General features: G+C 43.7%; 1 protein-coding gene across 8 annotated transcripts in view; it reads right to left on the reverse strand.

Annotated features, from left to right (window-relative positions):
- Positions 1 to 27107, reverse strand: part of bptf (bromodomain PHD finger transcription factor) — a 95541-nt gene that overhangs the window by 62715 nt on the left and 5719 nt on the right. For 7 of the 8 annotated variants that reach the window (XR_009650858.1, XM_060901586.1, XM_060901583.1 and 4 more), the window contains exons 3-8: positions 25129 to 25352; positions 10939 to 11139; positions 10648 to 10788; positions 9381 to 9566; positions 4838 to 4986; positions 4313 to 4650 (exon numbers count right to left, since the gene is read on the reverse strand). Coding sequence is in view for 7 of the 8 variants with exons in the window: in XM_060901586.1 (XP_060757569.1) it covers positions 4313 to 4650; positions 4838 to 4986; positions 9381 to 9566; positions 10648 to 10788; positions 10939 to 11139; positions 25129 to 25352 (1239 nt within the window). In the remaining variant the exon portion in view is untranslated. The remainder of the gene's footprint in view (positions 1 to 4312; positions 4651 to 4837; positions 4987 to 9380; positions 9567 to 10647; positions 10789 to 10938; positions 11140 to 25128; positions 25353 to 27107) is intronic. The other variant, XM_060901584.1, reaches the window with a different exon arrangement.

A 27107-nucleotide genomic window follows, 5' to 3' on the forward strand; every position in this document is an offset into this window, starting at 1 on the left:
CCCTCGCTCACTCAGCCTCCCTCGCTCACTCGCTCGCGGGCTCGCGCTCTCGCTCACGGGCTCGCGCTCTCGCTCTCTCACTCAGTGAGTTCACATGCACATAGAGAAAATCGAATTTCTGCCGTAGCTCGACTGAAATCGAAGTTCTAAATGCCATGGAAACACCTTAGCTCGGCTGAAATCGAACCGAACTGGATTTCTCGTAATCGAGCTACGCGACCTAGATTATGCGATTGTAGCCGAGCTACTTCGTGCATGTAAACCCTATCGAGCTACGTAGTCGAGCTACTTACTTCAGCACTGCCCCTTCCGGAAGTGACGAGTGACGAGACCACAAGCGGGAAACACAACAGCCTCGGTCGGCATGACAAAAGTAGTAGAAACGTGCACTTCTGGAGCAATGAGGAGATAGAGTTCATGCTCATTCAGCTTAAGCAGTTGAATTTTTTATATATATATATAAAATATGTCTCGATGTTGCTGTCAGTGCTTAATTTGTGAAGTGGGAGGTCCCGGAACGATGGAGGTGGGTAGGTCCAGCAACTCAAAAAAAAAAAAAAAAAGGCGGGGGGTGGTTTACTATAACTTTACGCACACGCCTATTGGGTGTGTAAAAAAAATAATAATAATAATAATAATAATAATAATAATAATAATAATAATAATCAGACATTATAATCTTAGAAAACGCTTTAGTGACGAACAGTTACAGACAGTAATATGTCGTGATATGTTATAAAAATTATTAGGATATATATTAAATTATATATTAAATTTTTCTTCTAAAATAACAGACTGTACTCATATCACAACCGGTTTATTTCACCATTGGAGATCAGATCACACAAGACATGAGTTAAATGACTCATTTTAAGGATTTAAGTAGGGTATTTAAAGTGCCATTCCACCATTGGATGTATTCTTTGGCATAAAATACAATATATTTTGACAACATATATAAATGGTACCATTTATATTATACCATTTATATTATTGCGACCAAAGTCACCTACCCTTTTAATTTCCGCGCGTGATGTCACTGGCAGGTTCCCCTTCTTGTGTACCACGTGACGTGTGACGTGGCACATATTTTCAGCAATGGCGGATAGAACGCAATAAAAATAATACCAATAAATCTAGCTAATACCAATAAATCTAGCTAACTGAAAGATAAACTCAATTTTTCGCAATTTTTTTGGCCCCCATATACGAGGAGAAATGACTCTCTCACTTTGGGGGTTTCCTGGTCTAAAAATAGACCGACACGTGGTACACAAGAAGGGGAACCTGCCGATGACATCACGTTTCACTACCGCGCGGAAATTAAAAGGGTAGGTGACTTTGGTCGCAAAATTAATATACTTGTTGTCCAAAAATTATGGTTGATATATCATTTTGAAGCTAAAAGATTTCTCTGTCTAGTCATGTTGTCATAAAATATATTGTATTTTATGCCAAAGAATACATCCAAATGGTGGAATGGCACTTTAAAAGCAGTGCCAGCGGGACTTCGTGGCTCAGGTGGATAAGGCGCCATACCATAAATCCAGGGACCCGGGTTCGATTCCAACCTGCGGTCATTTTCCGAGCCCTCCCTGTTTTTCTCCTGCTCATTTCCTGTCTCTACACTGTCCTACCCAATAAAGGTGGAAAAAGCCCAAAAAAAGAGAATAATTTAAAAGCAGTGCCAGCAAACATAAGTGCAATCAATTCAAGTAATAGTTAAAAAATAAAGGGTTTACAAAACAAGTTGGAGAATTCATTTTAAAAATTTTAGTAAACTTTGTTTTTTTGCCATTTTTTCCACAGCGCAAGCTAACGGCTACAAAAAACCCGGTGTTCTATTGAGCGGAAGTATACACCCCATGTCCCCCCCCCCCTTTCGCATAGATTTTGTGGATGTCATAGGAGAGAAATCAACAGATATCAAAATCAAAACCGAACACTAAACAAATATTTATTTACTTATTTAATTTATTGTTTGATTTTTTTTCCCTTTGTGATGGTCACAGAGGTGATCTGATCCATTTAAATAGTTGCCGGAACACCGAATGAAATGAAAATAGCTGCCGGATCCGACAACGGAGGTTACGGATCTTGTTCCGTCATGTTCCGGCTCAAATTAAGCCCTGGTTGCTGTCCTCATCGTCATTCTTCTTGTGAACACAGAACTGAAAACTTTGTTTATACTCTTGAATAGCTCTTCTTCATGACGACAACCGGAAGTGTACCAACACGATGGGGCGTGTAGCGCCACCTGTGGCTCGGGTGCACAATGTACCTCACACAATAGCTCGATTTCCTTGTGTGCATGTAGGATTGGATTTCTCTGGCACCCCTGCTGGGACCCTTAGCTCGATTACCAACATTAGCTCGATTTGGATGTGCATGTAAACGCACTGACTCACTCACAGGCTCGCTCACTCAGTCAGTCACAGGCTCGCTCTCACTCAGTCACAGGCTCGCGCTCACTCAGTCAGTCACAGGCTCGCTCTCACTCAGTCACAGGCTCGCGCTCACTCAGTCACAGGCTCGCGCTCACTCAGTCACAGGCTCGCGCTCACTCAGTCACAGGCTCGCGCTCACTCAGTCACAGGCTCGCGCTCACTCAGTCAGTCACAGGCTCGCTCTCACTCAGTCAGTCACAGGCTCGCTCTCACTCAGTCACAGGCTCGCGCTCACTCAGTCACAGGCTCGCGCTCACTCAGTCACAGGCTCGCGCTCACTCAGTCACAGGCTCGCGCTCACTCAGTCACAGGCTCGCGCTCACTCAGTCACAGGCTCGCGCTCACTCAGTCACAGGCTCGCGCTCCCTCAGTCACAGGCTCGCGCTCCCTCAGTCACAGGCTCGCGCTCCCTCAGTCACAGGCTCGCGCTCCCTCAGTCACAGGCTCGCGCTCCCTCAGTCACAGGCTCGCTCTCCCTCAGTCACAGGCTCGCTCTCCCTCAGTCACAGGCTCGCTCTCCCTCAGTCACAGGCTCGCTCTCCCTCAGTCACAGGCTCGCTCTCCCTCAGTCACAGGCTCGCTCTCCCTCAGTCACAGGCTCGCTCTCCCTCAGTCACAGGCTCGCTCTCCCTCAGTCACAGGCTCGCTCTCCCTCAGTCACAGGCTCGCTCTCCCTCAGTCACAGGCTCGCTCTCCCTCAGTCACAGGCTCGCTCTCCCTCAGTCACAGGCTCGCTCTCCCTCAGTCACAGGCTCGCTCTCCCTCAGTCACAGGCTCGCTCTCCCTCAGTCACAGGCTCGCTCTCCCTCAGTCACAGGCTCGCTCTCCCTCAGTCACAGGCTCGCTCTCCCTCAGTCACAGGCTCGCTCTCCCTCAGTCACAGGCTCGCTCTCCCTCAGTCACAGGCTCGCTCTCCCTCAGTCACAGGCTCGCTCTCCCTCAGTCACAGGCTCGCTCTCCCTCAGTCACAGGCTCGCTCTCCCTCAGTCACAGGCTCGCTCTCCCTCAGTCACAGGCTCGCTCTCCCTCAGTCACAGGCTCGCTCTCCCTCAGTCACAGGCTCGCTCTCCCTCAGTCACAGGCTCGCTCTCCCTCAGTCACAGGCTCGCTCTCCCTCAGTCACAGGCTCGCTCTCCCTCAGTCACAGGCTCGCTCTCCCTCAGTCACAGGCTCGCTCTCCCTCAGTCACAGGCTCGCGCTCCCTCAGTCACAGGCTCGCTCTCACTCAGTCACAGGCTCGCTCTCACTCAGTCACAGGCTCGCTCTCACTCAGTCACAGGCTCGCTCTCACTCAGTCACAGGCTCGCTCTCACTCAGTCACAGGCTCGCTCTCACTCAGTCACAGGCTCGCTCTCACTCAGTCACAGGCTCGCTCTCCCTCAGTCACAGGCTCGCTCTCCCTCTCCCTCAGTCACAGGCTCGCTCTCCCTCTCCCTCAGTCACAGGCTCGCTCTCCCTCTCACTCAGTCACAGGCTCGCTCTCCCTCTCACTCAGTCACAGGCTCGCTCTCCCTCTCACTCAGTCACAGGCTCGCTCTCCCTCTCACTCAGTCACAGGCTCGCTCTCCCTCTCACTCAGTCACAGGCTCGCTCTCCCTCTCACTCAGTCACAGGCTCGCTCTCCCTCTCACTCAGTCACAGGCTCGCTCTCCCTCTCACTCAGTCACAGGCTCTCTCTCTCTCCTTCTCACTCAGTCACAGGCTCTCTCTCTCCTTCTCACTCAGTCACAGGCTCTCTCTCTCTCCTTCTCACTCAGTCACAGGCTCTCTCTCTTTCTCAGTTAGTCACAGGCTCGCTCTCTCACGCTTAGTCGCAGTCTTTCCAACCACTTATTTCTGAGAGAACATGCGTTTAGCTGTGTTACCTGTGTGATGCCCAGTTGGGATGCAGGAAAGGTGCAGGGATATTGTTCTCTAGTTGGATGATTGTTAGTCTCAGTGTGGACACAGTCAACATTTTCGAGCCGTGCACTGAGCCGTTCCACTTGAACTCGCCCGCGGGCGTCATGCAGAACTTGTGGGAGAGGTGCCGTCGCTTGTCGTGGTCCTCACGGTGCTGATGTTTGTTAAGCGCCAGTGCGTTTGTGCTGTACTGGTTGTGGTAGACACGGAATTTGCCCTCCTGCCCAAGCTTGAAGAAGCCGCTGCTCGAGCTGGTCTTCAGGCCTAGGTCTTTCCTGACCAAGCTGGACAACAGGGGAGTCTAAGGAAAATATTAATGATGTAAAATTTCTTGAAATGTACTTTTCTGTATTAAAAATGTTGAGTAAATAATAAAAAAGTATTAAAACACTATTTCTGAATTTTAGACATGTTTGAATCTTGGCAGTTCTATTGTCCACTCTAAGTAATGGACACTTCGTGCCAAAAGAAAATTTTGATAATCTTACCTCTTTAAGTGCTTTGCTGTCCTGTGAGCTGGTGTCCTTGTCCTGCATGACCTTGCGCTGGCTTAATTTGCTGTCTGGGTTTCGGAGACGTGTCACCATGCGTGTTGCTGACCCTGTCTTTCCACCTTCGCCATTTCCTTTACCTTCACCTGCCACATACACACTCGTCAAATACTGTGGAAAAACTAATACCATATTATTTTGAACGATGCTAGATTTGACAAACCATATGTCCAGTTATCATAAGTTTAATAAACGGGGGGATGGGGGAAGGAATACTAATTCAAATGTTAAACATACAGTAACAGTCAAAAGTTTGGACACCCCTACTCATTCATAGTTTTTTTCCTGTATTTTGACTATTCTACATTATAGGACAATACTGAAGACATCAATAAACACACACACACACACACACTTGCATAAGTATTCATCCCCCTTGGTGTTTGTCCTGTTTTGTCACATTACAAGCTGGAATTGAAATGGATTTTGGGGGGGTTAGCACCATTTGATTTACACAACATGCCGACCACTGTAAAGGTGAAAATTGTTGGTTTCTTAAGCAATGACTTTTTCTGGCCACTCTTCCATAAAAGTTCCACTCTGTGGAGTGTACGGCTTAAAGTGGTCCTATGGACAGATACTCCCATCTCTGCTGTGGATCTTTGCAGCTCCTTCAGTGTTATCTTTGGTGTCTTTGTTGCATCTCTGATTAATGCCCTCCTTGTCCGGTCTGCGAGTTTTGGTGGGCGGCCTTCTCGTCAGGTTTGTAGTGGTGCCATAGTCTTTCCATTTTGCTATAATGGATTTAATGGTGCTCCCTGGGATATTTTTTATGACCCAACCCTGAGCTATACTTCTCCACAACTTTGTCTCGGACCTGTTTGGAGGCTCCTTGATTTTCATGTTGCTTGCTTAGTAGTGTTGCAGAGTCAGGGTCCTTCCAGAACAGGTTGATTTATGCAGACATCATGTGACACTGACTGCACACAGGTGGATCTTAATCAACTAATTATGTGACTTATGAAATTAATTGGTTGGACCAGCTCCTATTTAGGGGTTTCATAAGAAAGGGGCTGAATTGTTGTGCACACTCCAGATTTCCGTTTTTTCAACTTATTGTTTGTGTCACGATAAAACAACAATTTGCACCTTTAAACTGGTCGGCATGTTGCATAAATCAAATGGTGCTAACCCCCCAAAAATCCATTTTTAATTCCAGCTTGTAATGTGATAAAACAGGACAAACACCAAGGGGGATGAATACTTTTGCAAGACACTGTGTATAATTTTTTTTTATTTTTTACACACACACACACACACACACACACACACACACACACACACACACACGCATCTCAAAAAATTAGAATACCATGAAAAAGTTCCTTTTTTTTCATAATTTAATTCAAAAAAGGTAAACTTTCATATATTCTATATTCATTCCATGTAAAGTGAAATATTTAAAGCCTTTTTTGTTTTAATTTTGATGATTATGGCTTATAGCTCATGAAAATCAGAAATCCAGTATCTCAAATTATTAGAATATTCCCCAAGATCAATCAAAAAAAGGATTTACAATACAGAAATGTCCAACTTCTGAAAAGTATATTCATTTATACACTCAATACTTGGTTGGGGCTCCTTTACCATGAATTACTGTATCGATGCGGTGTGGCATGGAGGTGATCAGTCTGTGGCACTGCTGAGGTGTTATTGAAGCCCAGGTTGCTTTGATAGTGGCCTTCAGCGTATCTGTATTTTTGGGTCGGGTGTTTCTCATCTTCCTCTTGACAATACCCCATAGATTCTCTATGGGGTTCAGGTCAGGCAAGTTGGCTGGCCAATCAAACACAGTAATATCATGGTCAGCAAACCATTTGGTAGTAGTTTTGGCACTGTGGGTAGGTGCTAAGTCCTGCTGGAAAAGGAAATCAGCATCTCCAAAAAGCTTGTCAGCAGATGGAAGCATGAAGTGCTCCAAAATCTCCTGGTAGGTGGCTGTGTTGACTTTGGACTTGATAAAATACAGTGGACCAACACCAGCAGATGGCATGGCACCCCAAATCATCACAGACTGTGGAAACTTCACACTGGGCTTCAAACACCTTGGATTCTGTGCCTCTCCACTCTTCCTCCAGACTCTAGAACCATGATTTCCAAATTAAATGCAAAATGTACTTTCATCTGAAAAGAGGACTTTGGACCACTGAGCAACAGTCCATTTCTTTCTCTCCTTAGCCCAGATAAGACACTTCTGACATCGTCTCTGGCTCAGGAGTAGCTTGATATTAGGAATGCGAAAGTTGTATCCCCTTTCTTGAAGATGTCTGTTCGTGATGGGTCTTGATACACTGACACCAGCCTCAGTCCACTCCTTGTGAAGCTCTCCCAAGTTCTTGAATCAACTTTTCTTGACAATCCTCTCAAGACTGTGGCCATCCCTGTTGCTTGTGCACCTTTTCCAGCCACCCTGTTCAGCAATGACCTTTTGTGGCTTACCCTCCTTGTGGAGGGCATCAGTGATCATCTTCTGGACAACAGTCAAGTCAGCAGTCTTCCCCATGATTGTGGTTGTGTGTACTGAACTAGACCGAGAGATACACTGTGTTCATACTGTTTTATTCAAACTCAAAATGAAATATTCTAATATTTTTAGATGTTTTTTTTATGTTTTTGTACTGTATGCCATACTGATTAACATTAAAATAGAAAAATGCTTGAAACATTTTAGTTTATGTGTAATGAGTCTATAACATTTTCACTTTCTTAAATAACTGATGGAAAATATTGAACTTTTTCACAATATTCTAATTTTTTGAGATGCACTAGTATATGATATGGTAAACAAGTGTGAAGAAATTTTTATATTTTAGATTCTTCAAAGTATCCAGCATTTACCTTGACGCCTTGCACATTATTGGCATTATCTTAACCAGCTTCATGAGGTCGTCACCTGGAATGCCTTTCAGTTAACAGGTGTGCCTCCTCAAAAGTTCATTCGTGCAATTTCTTGCGCGTTTGACAAAACAGTAAATCATAAATTATAGGAAATAGCCCTATTCCAGAACTGTAGTAATCCATATTATATCAAGAACCGCTCACCTTAGTAAAGAGAAATGACAGTCCATCATTACTTTAAGACAGGAAGTGTCTTTTCTTTATTTTTATTCATTAAAAAACACTGAATTAGAAGGTGTGACCAAACTTTTAACTAGTACTGTACATGACAATCATTGGAGGAAATGTGGGTCAAACACAGGCCACCTAGACAACTCGGACTGCTGATAGTGTAGTTGCCCTTGTATTCCCTCCCCTAAATACAAAACAATTGGCCACAGCGCAAGAACCCACTCATGCTAATGCAAAAGCAAAACACAAGCTGGTATTTTTCTGTCACCTCAACTGGATCTAGTGTGAGAATGATTTATTGGCTATTCATCTTCTCCCAGAGCCAACAAGTCGGTAAGATCCTTGCCCTATTGATGACATGAAAACACTACAATTAAATGAAAAGGATAAAGGCCACTGGAACTAGATGGAAATCCCTCGTAGCTTTTTAAAACGAAAGTGGACACTAAATCTCAAACAACCCGTTCTGCTTAACCCATTCAGCTCGGTGTTCGGATTTTGCCTCAACTGTAAGTCACCTGGATCAGACTGTCAGGCAAATGAATTAAAAAAGTACAAAAAGCAATGCTGCTTGCTTATATTTTATGTGGATTTGGGGCGTCGTGGCTCAGGTGGATAAGGCGCCATACCATAAATCCGGGGACCCGGGTTCGATTCTGGCCCGAGGTCATTTCCTGATCCCTCCCCGTCTCTCTCTCCCGCTCATTTCCTGTCTCTACACTGTCCTATCCAATAAAGGTGAAAAAAGCCCAAGAAAATATCTTTAAAAAAATAAATAAATAAATAAATATATATATATATATATATATATATATATATATATATATATATATATATATATATATACACACACACACACATATATATATATATTTTATGTGGATTTGCGTACAGAAGGACTTCCAGCTAGTCTGCTTATTACAGCCTTTATTAAAAAAAATAAAAATAAAAAACCAGTGGCAACATTTCAGGGATTAAATTTTTTTTTTTGGACAACTACCTCATTATAATTTAGTTAATGTTGGCGAGATACTGAATCATTTTCAAATTTGAGAGTAAGCCTGATTTGAAATATCCTTAACTTGTAACAAAAATAAATTGCAAAAAAAAAGTACTGTAAAATTAGTATTACATAAAGAAATCTGATCACACCAGTATACTTTACCACCCCTAATTCACATATATTACAATATACTGAATACAACATTAACTTAGTTTTTATAACTGATTAAATATATACAGGTTAATGAACTCAAGATTTCTGGTGCATAACTTATGTAGCATGTGTGTGACTAGTGTTTCGGAAATCTCAATGCTCATTTGGGTGTCCGTGTGCGTTTTGTGTCTCTGTTGGTGTGTGTGTGTGTGTGTGTGTGTGTGTGTGTGTGTGTGTGTGTCTTGCTGCATGTACCAGCATCGTCCTGGCTGTTAAGTGAGGACTGAGAAGAACGGTCTGCGAGGTCAGGCTCCTCAGGAACCCTCAAGCAGTCAGAAATTGAGAAGTGGCTGCTGCAGCTGTTCTCATCAGCAATCTGCGGTGGCTCGCTCTCCAGGACAGGCTCTCCATTGCCTCCACAACCCGACTCGGAGCTTTTTTCTAGCGCACACAAAACAGAGCACATTCCTGTTTCTCGTGCATAACTGGATCTTTGCTTTGGAAAAGCACATCAAACATTTATGTTAAAGGAATATTTAAAAAAAAAAAAAATTGCCATTGCTGACAATTCTGAAATAAAACAAGCCTAGGCTACTAGTATAGAGACTGGGAAATAGCTCAATTTTATGCTTTTTTTAAAATATAAATAAATAAAAGTCATTTTATTACAAGTTTTCTTCAATCATAACTTTCACAGGAAGCATGTATGTGCCATTTTAAGACTCGGTCATGTATGAAAGAGAACGTGAGCACACATTACAGTCAGCCTCCAGTGACACATTCAACAAAAGGAACACAATCTACATCAAATACATGAACACATCCCAAGCTATGCACTTGCAGGAAGGAAAGCATGCCAGTGAATCTCTGTTCAAGCTCACAGTGAAGATGGCACTAGGCCAATGCTTCTCTATGGCACTATTGTTGAGCAGAGGTAGCTGGGAGGAGCTGAGACTCTACTGCACCAGAAAGGGCTTTTGCTCCCCTGCAGGACCAAAAGAACTCCGCTCTCAGACTGGCTGGAAGAGGGTTAGTGCAACAGTGATGCTAGCCTTGGCCTAAAAGTGCTCTGTGGGTGCCAAATCCCATGCCATGAGGCTTAAGCAATGCATGCAGCCAGACTGCACTGTACCAAGTAAATGGAGTCGAGATTTGGAGAATTATGCAAGCAAGAAGCAGCTCAGGAAGCAGGCCAAACCGAAGCGTCTTACTGTCTCGTGGACTTAGTGGGACAGGAGAGCCAACAAAGTGCTTCATAAAAACATGAGATGCAAGGCTATGAGACAAAGAAAGCAAGCAATATGGACATGCTTCAGAGAGTATAAGCAAGGATGAGGATGGATTAAATGGACAGAACAAACACAACAGCAGCCTAAATGTTCAAGTCAGATGACTTAAGTTGGAAACATGTAGGAATGTCTCAAAGGAGGGAGCAGAGAGCAATCAAAGCCCGTCAAAACACAATTTAATACATGGCACATGAGTTGAAATGACTTCCAGATTCACGTCTTCATGCCTGTACCTGCCCAATCCCTCTGTGCCCCTTCCCCAGGGTCCTCTGCAGCAGATGAGGGTGGAGGGTCAGCTTTAGACGGGCCAGAAGAGTCGGCCTGAGGGTGCTCACACGCACTGTTACTCTCTTCACCAGCAGGAGGAGCTGGGGCTATGGAACAGGCACAACACACAAACATCCTTTCCAGCTCACCTCACTGACCAAATCAGTCAGGTTCCATTTGATCTCACCATTAAGCTAGAGGTGAGGTGAGGTCCAGCACCATGAGCAGTTAACTGACAAACAAACACATTGCCTTACCATCAGCTATAAGCTTGTCACTGGCCGAATTCCCGTTTTCAGAGTCTGGCTGAGAAGAAGACAGGTCGGCAATAGATGAGGCTGTGTTATCACCCTCAGACCCCTCGTTGACCTTTGACCCAAGGCTGTCCTTCTCTACAGCTTTCCGTCTTGCCTCATCGAGCTCCTCCTGATGAGCCTTCTGTTTTTCCAGGATCTCATCTGGGGGGGGACGACAAAACATTTTTGTTGGGATACCCATTGCTCTGGACAAAGCACACTACAGTATATTGCAGCCTTGCTAAAAATAACTCAAGTTTTTCTTCCACCTTTACTCAATGAACAAGTCTAAAAAGATCATTGCTTTGCTTCTGCACAGTTATATCGGTACATGGATGAGGCGCCTGTCTCAACAAGTCAGGGTACTGACATTCCGAATGTATATGTCAACAGATTTTTGTTCCACACACAAATAAGAGAGACTTATCCAGAACAAAACAATTAACTCCAAGTGAACCTTAACGCATTTTGGACACTTCACAACCTTTAAAGTCTTAGAAATGCTGAAGTGATCACATGACATGCATTTACAATCTGTTCTGTGGATGTAGCAGTGTGCACTCTACCCAAGCAATCGTTCACCTGGAGGCTCCTCTACAGACTACACAATCTTTAACCTGGAGATCCTAGACAAGGCTAGTCTGGCTAATGCGACTTCAAAGCTCTGCGAGCATTTGGTCTGGCAAAGATATCAAGCCCAACCGTTTCCCAAAGTGCGTGGTTGACCCGCCTCCCTGAAATGCCTCAGTTTGCTACTGGTCGAAGCCAGAAAAGGCTGTGACGAAGCTTAAACCAATCACATCACTCTTTCCTCGGACGTATGTGACGCGACGGGGCTAACTGGTAGATTAAACTCTTACCGAAGCCGGTCGGGAGCAAGGCGTAAACGGCCTTCCTTTCAATAAATACCTCCAGGGCTGCTCTTTGCTCCGTTTTCAATGAGAACTTGCTCCATGTTCGTAATGTTTCTAGTGAATGAAGCGCTTCCGGCATAGATTCTGTAAACAATCTATGGCTTCCGGTCGCAGTTCTACTACGTCACTGCCTTGAACACGCCTCTACCCAGGGCCGTTGGAGATGCTCAAAGTTGATTGGCTCCCAATTTTTCGGGAGCTTGGAAGAGCTGTAGATAGCTTGCCTTGCCAGACTAAGCTCGCAACAGGCCCTCGTGTTGCGTCACACTTAGGATGGGTGGGCCCAGGCTAAGACAAGGCATACCCGATCCCCAAAATCATGGGACTGTCAAGCTAGAGTCTGAGCAACTGGCTGTGGTGGTTGTTTCTGCACTATTTTGTATGGAAACAAGGGGAGGGGGATCCACATGGAGGAAGGATTGGTTGGAGAGACACAAGCAGCAAAAACTGTCTGTCCTACAAAGAGAACTGGATGTATAAAAGGAGAGGGAGCGAGAGATAGCACAGATAACTTTACGCTATGTATTGCCAGGAATCATTTTGTGTTCGTTTTTATTTTTGCTGTTCCAAGCAACCTTTTGGATGCAACATGCCAAATAATTCCTAATACAAGCCTTATTATTGTGCTTACAATAGTTTCTGTGAAAAATTAGTCTGAAATTTAATCCAAAATTAGTCTACAACAGGGAAACCAGGGCTAAAATCATGTAGCATGCATTCAGCCTAAACGGACTGATCGCAGTGGGAACGCGATCCAACACTGACTCGACCCAGATGCAGGAAGTAAACCAAACAAGCTGTGTGTAATGGATTGTGGACTCAATTTAGCCTTAGACACAAGTTGATAAATGGATTTTTCAGTACTATAGGATTTTGTAGCACTATTAGAGACGCACACCTGATCAATCAGCAATTCTTTCTTACAGTACCAGATGGTCCTTTCTTCTACACTGAATATCAAACCTTGCCTAAGCTAAAATTACTGCACTGAATAACCTATCCAGCTGTGTTAGCAAAACCTACTGCATTGCCATTGTATAGTAAGCAAAAAGGAGCACTCTTATTTTGATCCCAGATACCATACAAGCTAGAGAAGCCTACAAAATTATGACCAGTACTATCCATCTTTTGATGTAGCATCTCTCAGCCGACCTCGACAGGATGAGTTTCCCTCCTACACAACAGGCTGCTTTCAAAGCTCCATGGCTATAAATAGCTGTGGGAAAACGTACCCCAATGGGACACTGGTACACACAGCATCATCAATTTGCAATTTCCATTATATCTGGTGGATTTATAAAGGTTTCATATACTCATGGAAACTTGTGAAACAAACCAGAGAACAAACGTAAAAATTATACTAGACAATGAATGTTACAGTTGACGTGGCCTAAATCTGCCAGTTGAACAAAAATAACAAATATCTTGCTTAAAAAGTCCATAAATGATGCCAAGAAAATTATTCATCATCTTACGAATTTGAGACACCCAGAGCCTCTGTATATGGTACAGTAGCCGAATGTGAACATGGCTAAATTTCCCATACAGGGTTTCCCCAGGTTTGACCACCATAAATTTAAGACTTTAAGACCTTTTTAAGACCACTTAAATGAGAATTAAGACCTACATCGCACCCATTATGCGGTCGTAGAACACCAGATCAAATTCACAATAATGACAAATGTTTCAAGTAAAAATACGTTTATTATAAAAGTTATATACTTAAGTCATTATGTGCATTGCTTGTCGAATCTTCACATTCAAGACAAAGAAAACAAGTCTAAACCTGGAAGAAAGGAGCACAACGTAGGGTCCACGTCATGGCCTTAAAGGTACACAAAAATGCAATAGGCATACCAACACATTAATGCCAAAGGTGTGCACTCGCCAGTCACAATGCCAAACTGAGGGCCTCACTCGAGGCCTAAAGAACTGTCTCTGAACTAATTATGACCATGCACCCAGAGATGATACTTAAAATAAAAAAAAGAGATGTGGGTGGGTTTTTTTTTTAAATAAAATATCAAAAACATTCACAACACTCTAAACAGACAAACTGTCTTATGGCCCTTTTCCACTACCCTTTTTCAGCTCACTTCAGCCCGACACAGCTCGCGTTTCGACGACCTTAGAGCAGCACAACTCAGCTCGCTTCAGCCCTGCTCAGCACCCAAAACTCGCACGGTTTTGGAGTGGGGCTGAAGCGAGCCAAACCGAGCCGAGTGGGGCTAGGGGCGTGAGCAGACACTCCCCTGTGCACTGATTGGTGAGGAGGAGTGTCCTCACATGCCCACACATGCCCCACGAGCACGCTGGGATCTGTAAACACCGTAAACCCGGAAGAATAATAATTACAAATTACGAGAATTTCTGAAGCCTTATGCGCCTCGCCTCATCTATACGCTCTTGCCAGTATCTGTTGGCGTTGTCGGTGACAACAAGCCACAGCACCAAGACCAGCAACACTAACGACTCCATGTTTATTATTTACTATCCGGGTCGTGAGACTACCGCTTAAAAGATCACTGATGTCACTGTTTGCGCCGCCTAACGACATCACGTGACGTCCACCCACTTTCACTAACTCCACCCAATGTGTCCACCCACTTCCAGCCAGCACGGTTCTAGTCGAAATGCAACTCCAACAGCCCCACTCAGCTCGACTCAGCACCGCACGGCTCAGCCCAACTCAGCCGCGTTGGTAGTGGAAAAGCGGCATTAGTTTCCCAGCACTTGCTTCAACCATTTTACATTTTGTGAGGGAGGGAGGGATGGATGGATGGATGGATGGATGGATGGATGGAGGGATGGATGGATGGATGGAGGGAGGGATGGATGGATGAGCCTAAAGTCTCTTAAAGGTGCACAAAAATGCAATTGGTGTACCAATACATTGGTACAATGGTGTGCACTCACCAGTCAAAAAGCCTAATTATGACCATGCACCCAGAGATGATAAACAGACAAATTCTTTGTCTTAGTTTCCCAGCATTCAACTTGCTTCAACCATTTTACATTTTGAAGAATAAAAAGAAATGTAAATACTCCTAGTAAACAAGGGAGGGAGGGAAGACATAGATGTGGAGGTGGATAGATAAGAGACACAATGAGATAAATAGATAGGAAAGAGGTATACAGATGGATAAGAGATTGATAGGAGAGAGCAATAGACATAATATAGATAGACAGAGTGGCAGACAGACAGAGACAGATAGGGGAGAGGAGAGGAAAGATAAAAAGATATAGATAGAATAGTGAGATATATAGATGGATAGGACAGACAGAGTGGTAGACAGTTAAGAGAGACAGACAGACCGACAGATAGATAGGAGATGGACAGACAGGAGAGCGAGCGATAGATATATATGAGAGAGAGAGAGAGAGATAGGAGAGTGGTCCATTTGTTTACTTTTCGTCGTCTTGTTAAGACTTTCGTCGAACATTACGACGAATCCACCACTTGCCTCGTTAACATCTTTGACCAACTCCTTCGTTATATAAGGAGCAAGACCGAATTTTGTTATGCAAGATGTTTTGTTTTTTCCACAGGAGAATGTTGTAGCGACTTCCGAGTCTGGGAACGCAGCCTTAAAGAGTTCGCTTATGCCCTCATTCGAGCTGTACGAGTGGTGTTCCGTAATTGTTTTTAAAATCCAGAGCACCTCTGCCCGAAGTGTCGGGGTTCCACCGACACCCATCATGCCACTGCTCGGCCCTTGTGTTGTTGCTAGCCTTGCCGATGATGTCTGGCTTGGCTGATGCTGCTGACGTTCGACAGTGGTGCGAGTGCCAACTCCAGGTGCATTCGGAGATTGAACCGTGCAGAACTGAGCGATGGGCTGGTGGCGGTGGAGGGCAGATGCAATGTGCTTTGAGCTCTTCATGTGAGACTCTAAAGCGAAATGACCTATAGTGGACAACTTGAAGGTCTTTCGACAAACACAGCATCTTGCTTCAATGTCGCTTCCAGGAACCTCCCTCACTCAATCATGATATCTTTCATCTGAAAGCCACTGCTGATTAAAACGACACTTCCCCATGCTGCGATTCGCGGAGTCTCCTCTCCACCACGGACTCCGACGATTGCGCCGGCACGAAAATGTATCAAATATTGTTTCTTTCTTTGCGCATACTCCAAGAAATTCACTGATGTTACGCAAAACCCACGTTTTCACATTGTAGAATAGTGTGAGTAAATTTAAGACCTTTGTTTAAAAAATTAAGACTTGGGCAAAGCAATTTAAAACTTTTTAAGGCCTTAATTTTGGAATATTAAATTTAAGACTTTGAGACTTTTAAGACCCCGCGGCTACCATGCCATAGTGCCCTCCCATATTCCCACTGCAAAACTACATCTTACGGCTACTTTCTGATCACCCACATGGCCCTTGTGTCATTACACGACACACAGCATAAACCGCTCTCCTGCTGTCTGCAGCCCCATGGTGCCATGGTCCAGCATTCTGCAAGTTTTTAAATTTTAAATTCGTTCAACTGCAAAAGGAACCGTATTTCTCTATAGATTTCTCCTAGTGTCTCATGTATGCCTAACCATGAATAAACACACAGTAAAATATACTGAACTCTCAATACTCTTTAAAAAAGCAGCAAAAGACCAAAAGTGTGAAACCTGCCTTGACACATTACCTGTGCAATGAAAGTTTCAAAACTACACTTCTGTCTTCTGCACTGCAGACTCCTGTTACTCAGAACACTGTCAGGAGAAAAGCTAAAGAATATAAAGACAAAAAAAAAAAAACAGGAAGGCAGGGAACTGAAACTCTGGGCTTCTTATGCGACAGGCTGACACAAGACACCGAAGGACTCAGTTACTGAAAAGCAAACTAGAGCCACTTGGAGAACAATGTTCCGTCTAAAGCATTAACCCAATACAAAAATACAAGCCGCTTCACAGTACTGTGGAACCCTAAAAAGACACCGTTTACACTAATAACTGTTGCTAAAGAGTCTAAAGTCCTTCCCGCACCATGCAATCGGGTGCATTAGGCGCCGCCGATCTCCGTTTCCATAGCCCTCGGCCTCTCACCTATACAGCTAGGGTTACAGTGGGGGGCTAGTCCTCTAGTAACCGCACGAGTTTGACTCCCCACACGCCCTTAACCGTCTCTGCTCCAGCAGCACCGTGTCATTTAACCCCTTGCTCTGGATAAGAGTGTCTGCTAAATGCCTGTAATCTAATGCAAAAGCATGGGATAACAGAGCCCAGATTAAAAATACCAGAGTTGGGGTGTCGTGGCTCAGTCGACTAAGGCGCCATACCATAAATCCGGGGACCCGGGTTCGATTCCGACCCGAGGTCATTTCCCGATCCCTCCCCGTCTCTCTCTCCCGCTCATTTCCTGTCTCTAACACTGTCCTATCCAATAAAGATGAAAAAAGCCCCCCCAAAAAAAATCTTTAAAGGACCCATGGCATGGTGGTTTGTTGATGCTTTAAACGGGCTCGCGGAGGTTTCCGGATGTTATATCCGCAGCCTTTCTCGAAATGAACCCTCGGCACGTAGATATAGCCTCCTGGGAGAAAGCCCCATTTCAGCGCTTTTCCCAGTGCGTCGTTTTGCTAATGAGAAGTAGGAGGCGGGGAAGGGTAGAGGGTGGGGGCGGGTCTTATCATTAATATTCATGACATGTAAGCGTGTTTCCTCTGATTGGCTAACAGCACTGTGACGCTACCTCCAGTGGGTCAGAACAAGCGGATGTGGGTGTCTTACTATGGCGAGAGAGAAGGAACAAACCGCGAAGGGAAAAATACCGCGCGCTGACGTTATTAAGGTGCGACGCGAGGAAATAAAATAAATTCAACAAATGTTTGGGTTTTTACTGAACAAACAAATAAAATGAACGAGTGACTTAAAAAAAATGTGGGTGTCTTTGTAAAAACTGTTTTGATTGGCTATTATAACGGAGCATGCTGCATGCTTTTTGGTTTTGTAGCGCAGAGTACCTGGCTAACTGCAGGAAGCGGTTAGCTGCACAGCTAATGTAGCCATTGCAAGGCTAACGCACCGATTTTAACACACGGCAAAACGACTTAACAGTTATACACTTACTTGTTCGGTGTTTGTGGCTGATGCGGCAGGGATGCTTGGTACGGACCCAGGCTTCAGTGACAGTTGATGTGCAAAACCTGCCCTGTACTGTCCCAAGTTGTGGAAACATTCATCAGGAAAATGCTTCCGACAAACATACACCGTCTTAGGTAGACTCGACGGCGTATTATTGAAGTAAATAAAATTAAGCCACTGCGTCTTCAGGGGCTCTCCCGTCGGCAGTAAAAACAGACTCCTTTCTGGGGGCGTCGTGGCTCGGGTGGGGGGGGCGTCGTGGCTCGGGTGGGGGGGGCGTCGTGGCTTGGGTGGGTGGGGCGCCGTGCCGTGGGTCCGGGCGACCCGGGTTCGGTTCCGGCCCGGGGTCGTTTCCCGGTCCCTCCCCGTCTCTCTCTCCTGCTCGTTTCCTGTCTCTACACTGTCCTATCCAATAATAAAGGTGAAAAAAAGTCCAAAAAATATCTTAAAAAAAAAAAAAAAAACAGACTCCTTTCTGTGTTGTCACATCCATGTACAGCGCAATTTCCATGTTTGGTGGCAACTTTTGAGCTGGGCGGGCAATTCATACAGTGGGTGGGAATCCAGAGGGGGGGCGTGGGGATCATCTCCCTTGCTGACGTCGGCAAGGGAAGAGCTTCTCAACGCGCCGTTTTGACGCGCCATTCTCAAATATTGGGCATAGTTTGGTTTACACATTATGAAATTTCTAGCCACTGGGGTGACTTAAGAAGGTCAGAGGAACTCATTTTAACGTTAAAAAACCTCAGAAAGTGAAAATTTCATGCCATGGGACCTTTAAAAAAAAAATACCAGAGTTTCCTTTTAAGGTCTTTACACATACAGCAGGATTTTGTTGTTACAATTCTTTTGACCAAAAATATATATTTTTTTCCAAACGACTATCTTGTAAATGTACACTTTCACATGAAAGGCGAATGTTCATGTGCGAAAAAGCGATATTTTTTTTTCTGCAGCAGGTTCGATTTTTCTAAAACTTCATTCATGAAAGAACGCATTCAACTAATCAGGGTGTCTCAAAAGCCAGCGTTGTTTGAAAAGGAAAACAAAAAAATAATATAAAGATAATGACTTTCAAGACAACACCCGGAAAGAATTAGGAGAGGAGCTCAGCAACGAACACGGTGTGCATACAGTCCATGGTCCGTATCCTAATTTGTGATGTGGTGAAGCTTGCCATCAGTCTCAGCAGTGAAACTCCCCGTGTTCTCAACTACTTCTCAGGAAAGGACGACCCTAAATTATCTTCCCTGCTCTTTTTTGTAAAAGAATAAGCATCAGTTCATCATCATGCCAACTTCATTGTTATGTGATTGCTTTTGTGGAATGTTCGCATGATCACGTCTCATTTCGTGTGAAGATTTTGGTGTTAAACTCAACGACGTTTGTCACATCGCGCTGTGTGTAAAGACCTTTCAGGTTAATGTTTTTCCATGTATAACTCTGAGCTTTAGCTGTCTTTATTAAAGAGGGATTTGTTTGTTTGTTTATTTTTCTAAAATATGGGCTAAATCATTTTACTACTTTAACAAGTGTCAGCTTGCAAGATAAAATCAGTAATGCCTGCATGCATATGCACCAGCTTCCTAAGTAGCCTTTAAGCCGTTTCTTACTTTCACTACCAGTTTCCGTTCATGCCAAGAGCGTAGACACCACAAAAGGTATTCTCAAATGTCTGCTCTGACAATTTCTCTCGTTGTCTGCACGTCTACGTGCCATTTCGGCAAACGGGGTGAATGATTCTGGGTTTGCATTACCAGCTGGAGCGCAACAGTTAAAAGACAGTGAAATGAAACAGTTCACATGCACTAGTGTGTTCTTGTCACTTTAAATCACTCCCTGACACCAGCGACTAAAAGAAAACTCAGAGCTGTTAGGTGCTGACATGTTCTTAAAAACACTTCGGTATCAGCTTATCACGCACACACACTCGCTCACAAATGCACATATGTTGTCACAGGCATCTCCGGTGTATTTCTAACCTCAAACTCTTCCACCTCTCTCCCTGGCTCTTAGGTGCCACTGGAATGAGACACTGCTTCTGGGGGTTTGTAATGAAACACTTGTTAAAGACATCAAATGCACAACAAAACAAATCCCCTGTGCAAAAGCAAAATTGGTTTTACATACTTCATCTAACGGGTGGAAACGTTTAGCGCTGCTCTCTACAAGGTGCACAAGTGCCTTACTGATACCCCTTTTCCACCAAATCAGTTCCAGGGCTGGTTCGGGGCCACTGCTGGTTCACAACTCGTTCAACTTGCGAACCAGCTGAGAACCAGTTTGCTTTTCCATAGCTCGCGGTGCTAAGGGAAGCCACGTCATTACGTCGCTGTATACGTCAGTTACATCGCTACGTTTGCATAAACCTTGGCGCGAATATCGAAGCAGCAGCAACAACAATAATAATAATAATGGATGACTTCGCATTTGTACAGCTGCTGCTTCTCGTCGCTTAAAAATGGCGATCTTTCGCGGTCTTGTTATTGGTCTTAACAACTCCGCCCCCCCCGCTGACGTAAGCGGTTCTTTCCTCTGGCCCAGCAGAGAGTTGGTGCTAGCCTGGAACCGGTTTTTCTGGCCCCAGAGCCAGTTCTTTGTCAGTGGAAACAGAAAACCCGGTTCCAAACTAAGCACTGGCCCCGAACCAGCCCTGGAACTGCTTTGGTGGAAAAGGGGCATGAGGGACCGTTCACACCTACATGGATACTTTTTACCAACATTTGAAAATATTCCCAACAATACGAATAGCATTTCTGAAAATAACTTGTCCGAGATAAAAACGCATTTAAAAAAAAGACACCCATTCCAGAAACTGCTCACGTGAGCAAACCAACCAAGTGTTCTGTAACTGTTAACATGTTTGCACTGCTGTGTGCAGTTTTGAAGAACAACATGCAAGTAAGAAACTGTGCACGACAATAAAACCATTTTGCCTGACTAATAAACTCATATCAACTGACTCAAGGATAAGATTAAGAGCACAAATGTTCAACAGGAGAAATGCAGAACACGCACCAACATCGTCAAAAGCATTCATTCATTCATTCATCTTCAGTACCTGTTTTACCCTGGTCAGGGTTGGCTAAAAACCCTTAAAGGAAAAACAACGAACATGAAGATTTGTGTGCGGCTTTACGATGAGGTGAAACTACTGCTTAAAATGTTGCACGGGTGTCTTACCAAAATCTCTGTTCATAGTACGGTTTATATTGGTGGAGTGCTGGATTCAGAAGCAGTGCAGCATGTTTCATAACATGGCACTTCCATATGTGGGTGTAATAATCAAATTTAAAAACCCCACACAAATAAGAAATTACAGACAACAAAGTATTAACCAGACCAGCAGTCCTGAGTCATGATCCTAGTACATTCATGACACATATAATACATGTACGTAGTGGGAATGCACAGGTTGGTGCTGTGATGTCAGGGTTTTGAAATGTCTCTACCTTGGAGAGTGTTTCAGAAAGTAAAGACAAATTTGCTTTCAAAAATAGAATGCAAATGGAAAAGTTTGGTTTCTACAAAACAGAAAAGATGACAGCACAGCAAATAGAGATACAACCCTTACTGTATAAAAAGTACAGAATTTTTTTTAAATGAACAAGAATGTATAATCTTTGCCAAAGTGTCATAGTATAACAGGAATAAAACTCATAACATGCACTGATTAATTTCCTATAACGGCACATCCCGTCATGTTTTATTCCATACTTGCACGACTCAATAAACGCCTCTGGACAGTAACGAAGTACATTTACTTGAGTACTGTACTTAAGTACACTTTTTGAGTATCTGTACTTTACTTTTTTTTTTGGGAAACTTATGACTTTAAAGGAACAGTCCACCGTACTTCCATAATGAAATATGTTCTTCTCTGAATTGAGACGAGCTGATCCGTACCTCTCCCAGTCAGTCAGACGCGCTGTTACTCCTGTTAGCAATGTAGCTAGGCTCAGTATGGCCAATGGTATTTTTTGGGGCTGTAGTTAGATGCCAGGGCTCGAAATTAACTTTTTTTCTTTGTGTCCCCCAGTGGTCCCGAATTCTGTGTTGTATTGTCCCGAATGGAAGCAATAGTGTCCCCATTTTTTCCCTCTCTGAAATAACCAGTGGTTAATATTATCATATGAAGTTACTATTATATTTGTAACTATGCGATTTTATGTGTCAGCCCTGTGATGACCTGGCGACTTGTCCAGGGTGTACCCCGCCTTTCGCCCGTAGTCAGCTGGGATAGGCTCCAGCTTGCCTGCGACCCTGTAGAAGGATAAAGCGGCTAGAGATAATGAGATGAGATGAGAACTAGCTCATTCAGAAAATGTTTCAACTCCCTACATCTGCAGTACACTTTAGTTGAAAATAAGACCCCTTTTATGTTCATTTCATCTACTTATACCTTGAATATCTGTTGGCACTTATAAGGCCAACTTATAATTTTCACCATTACCGTTATCCATTTTTATGAACTTTCCGTTATCCATTTTTATGAACTTTCACTGCCGGGTGCAAATGTTAGCAACATCAGCATAGTGCCAGGTCCGAGCCTAGTTGTGCTGCTGACTGACTAAACTTTCTGAACTAGAAAGACACCAAGAAAACTCACTTATTCTGTTGAACGGTATCTTCCGTCAATATCATCCACATCATTCCTGTTGTATTTTATAACGTGTCTAACAGTGTTCATTCAGTTCATTCAGTTGCTAGCGTTGCCTGCAGACCAGGCGATGACACTTTGATCCTGAAGGTCCCGGAGACGTTATGTCTGGGCTTTCAGTTTCTTCCCCGCGGTCGGTCCGCTTCAACCACTTCAGCATTTTTGTTCTGGCAAGAGTCGGCGCAGCGTGTGCGGTAGCAATTCCATTCCAAGTCCATATAATGCGGACACCGGCCGAAGATTCTAGAACAGAATGCGCTGCTCTGTAGCCTACGGATGCAGGTGCATCGAAAGTGTAGCTACTATGTATTTTTTGCTGTTAACGTTTTAAAATTAAAATTGACAAATTAGGTGAATGTCTACGTATGTGTTACGGCTTTGTAAATAATATTAATGTAGAACTTTTTTTCTAGATCTATTTTTTTTCCATTGTCCCGGGATTGTCCCAGATATGATAATTTTGTGTCCCGATGACATTTTTTATGGTCCCCGGGACATCGGGACACCGTTAGTTTCGAGCGCTGTTAGATGCGACCAAACTCTTCCACGCTTTTCCTGTTTACATAGGTTTATATGACCAGTGACATGAAACAAGTTCAGTTACACAAATTGAAACGTGGCGATTTTCTATGCTATGGAAAGTCCGCACTATAATGACAGGCGTACTAACACCTTCTGTGCGCTTCGGCAGCGCATTGATACCTTCACTCCTGTTTTCCCCCTCTCCCCCGCCCCCCTGACTAGACTGTGTTCCAAGGAGTGTAGGCTACTTGTCTTGGTGGTCACGTTGGTTGTATTGACGGAAGTTAGGGGGGGCAGGGGAGAGAAAAAAAAAAAAAACAGGAGTGAAGGTATCAATGCGCTGCCGAAGCGTGCAGAAGGTGTTAGTACGCCTGTCATTATAGTGCGGACTTTCCATAGCATAGAAAATCGCTACGTTTCAATTTGTGTAACTGAACTTTGTTTCATATCACTGGTCATATAAACCTATGTAAACAGGAAAAACGCGGAAGAGTTTGGTCGCATCTAACTACAGCCCCAAAAAATACCATTGGCCATACTGAGCCTAGCTACATTGCTAACAGGAGTGACAGCGCGTCTGACTGCGTCTGACTGACTGGGAGGTCGCGCAAAGCTCGGAGAGGTACGGAGCAGCTCGTCTCAATTCAGAGAAGAACATATTTCATTATGGAAGTACGGTGGACTGTTCCTTTAACTTCACTACATTTGAAAGGCAAATATCGTACTTTTCACGCCACTACATTTCTGTCAAGGTCCTCGTTACTATGAAGCAGTGTTGAAAGCGGTTGTCTTTTCCTTTTCTTTAACGCGATTGGTTTTTTCGCAGGTGACACTGAGACAGCCTATCAGTAATCACTAGAGTCACATCACGTCCATAGACTGGATAAAATCAAGTTAAATAATGCTGCGGGGAAATTACTGAACACAATCAGTTGATGGCAGAATGGAAGGAGGCAGTTCTTCTGGAGAATACACGCACTCATGGCCATACCTAGAACCCATGTTTCAGTTTTCTGAAAGGAATAAAGATTCGTTTCATTTTAAATGTTTGCCGAAAACGAACCACATCACGGCCTACAAAAACTTGCCATCCAACCTGCGGAAGCATATTAAGTTATATAAATGTTTTATTCCAAGAGAAAGCTTGCAATGAAGTTGTCTGTGCTTTTAGAGCTAGCGATAACATTGCAATAGCGACACAGTCTGGTTAGTCAAATTACTTTCTATGGATTTGCCCGCCAAGTTGCCATCGCCTTGTCCACAGCTAACGTTTACACATAGTTAGTTAACTTGGACACTGTTAGTTAGCATGTAAAAACGGAGTTACGCTAACATGAATAACGTTAACTTACCTGAAGTCCTTTCAGAAATATGTTTTAGCATAATCTTGCCAAATAAACAGAATATAAAAATCTTTCTTTTCTAGTAGTGCTAGCTACACAATATGATTTCGAGTTTGAAGAGTTTGCGAGCATGTCAGGTGGAGCGTCACTGACTAGCTAGCTTAACGTTAAACCACCATGATGGCACAGCATGCGTTCATTTTGTGAATTCACATTTATGTCTTTGCTAACAGCATTAGGTTTTGTAAGCAATAATACAGCAATGCATTGACAGAAAATGTACTTTTAATACTTAAGTATTTTTAAAAACAAGTACTTCAGTACTTTAACTTAAGTAAAAATTTCACTGGACAACTTTCACTTGTACTGGAGTAACATTTGACCAGCGGGATCTGTACTTTCACTTAAGTAATGAAGTTGGGTACTTTATCCACCTCTGACTAAATGAACAGAATGAAAAATCAATCACTCGGTAGCCATAGGGGGAAAAAAAATGTTAAAACCCCATAATACTATAAAATAAAAGGTAAACAGGATTAAACAGTTGTATCTTGCGAATGTTCTTGAAGACAAAGAATAACTAAACAGCACCTTGTTCTGTGCATGGCCGATTTTCTTGTTGCTTACCGTTGGCGACAGTGAGGTAGGCCTTGTTGCTGCCACGAGCCTTGTTGGTGAGGTCCTCCGTGATGTCCATGTGCGCATGGATCTCCTCCTTCAGCTCCTCCAGCATAGCACAGAGGTCATTCTCCCAGAATTCCTTATCCAGGACCTCAATCAGCTCCCCCAGCTGCACTTTAGTGCTATAGTACCAGATCCTCTTCCCTTTCTCCTCCTCACCATCTTCCTCCCTGATGCAGAAAGACAGAGAGCTTCAGTTCATTCGGACAATTTACATTCATTCAATCAGGACGTTATACGTGAACAGAAATTGTGGCTCTAAAACTGGTTTTGACGTGCCACCGGATCCTTAAAATAATGCACAACTCCTTGAATATAATTATTTTTGCACGTTTTCATATCTAGCTTAAAAAAAAGGAAAGAGTGACCGTGTTTCACACCGATAATAGCAAACTTTTGAAACAAAAACATCTAAATTTTTTTTGTTCATGCCTACTTCCATTAGAAGGCTTTTGAATTTTGTAACAAAAGATACACTGCCACTAAAGCAGCTCTGTCACTAAAATGTCTGCATACTGCACGTCTTCCACAACTTGAGAGGAAATCTGTTGTGTTTTCTCATAAGAGAAAATGAAAAAAAAGTTTTTCACATTCACAAAAAAAAAAAAAATCAACAGTTAAGTCCCAGGGATAATTTCATTGTTAACACAGAAAGCAAAATGAACAAATGCTTGTACAGCACTGCATTTCAAATGAACAAGTCAAACCTTTGTCGAAAAACATGACCGAAACAATACGGTTATCCTGCTGCTGTTCCAGACAAAGACCACCAAGCTATGAAGCAATAAGGATGTTTTTCCAGTTCAAAGCGATACATGTACAGGAGAATTATTATTCATCTCGACCGAACAGGAGACCGGTGATCTCAGGTTCAATAGCATTTGATGTAATGCAGTTCTACAAGATGCTGCTTGCTCAAATAAATAAATATATAAAATTCCACCCACACGTGAGAAACCCCAGCAGCCAGCTCACTGACGGTAAATACTACAGCAGTCCTTTCAGACTGAACACCTCTCCCTGGCTAAAATAAACAAAAATACATTAAATAATAGATTCATCTGGATCCAGCACTGAATCAGGTGTGCTGCAAGTAATAATTTAAAAACATATTGTGCTCCCGCAGGACTTAAAGTTTATACTGATGAACACCATTCCATTGAGAAAGTAGTCTAAGAACAGCTGTTTAAGTTTCCCTTGTTATCTTGGCAAAACCGAAAAGCAGCACTGCACGTGTTATTTTTTGGTGAAGGCAATCCCAGAACTCACTAAATCACTAGATGACAGCTCCAAGTTGTTTAAACTTGGATTCAAGTCTGAGAAACTTTGCAAACATAACAGTCTTTCTAACTAAGAAACCCATCTCTCAAACCCAATTAAACCCCAAAGTCTTATTTAAAGTTTGTAGACTGACAACAGATGATCATCGACTAAAGCTGTTAAAACCAGAATTCTCATCTCATTATCTGTAGCCGCTTTATCCTGTTCTACAGGGTCGCAGGCAAGCTGGAGCCTATCCCAGCTGACTACGGGCGAAAGGCGGGGTACACCCCGGACAAGTCACCAGGTCATCACAGGGCTGACACATATGGCCCTTTTCCACTACCCTTTTTCAGCTCACTTCAGCTCACTTCAGCCCGACACGGCTCGCGTTTCGACTACCAAAAACCAGCACGACTCAGCTCGTTTCAGCCCTGCTTAGCCCCTAAAACTCGCACCGTTTTGGAGTGGGGCTGAAGCGAGCCAAGCCGTGCCGAGTGAGGTTGGGGGCGTGAGCAGACACTCCCCTGTGCACTGATTGGTGAGGAGGAGTGTCCTCACATGCCCACACACGCCCCGCGAGCGCACTGGGATCTGTAAACACCGCAAACCCGGAAGAAGAATAATTATGAATTACGAGAATTTCTGAAGCCTTATGCGCCTCG

Source organism: Neoarius graeffei, chromosome 20, assembly GCF_027579695.1.
Source record: "Neoarius graeffei isolate fNeoGra1 chromosome 20, fNeoGra1.pri, whole genome shotgun sequence".
NCBI lineage: Eukaryota > Metazoa > Chordata > Actinopteri > Siluriformes > Ariidae > Neoarius > Neoarius graeffei.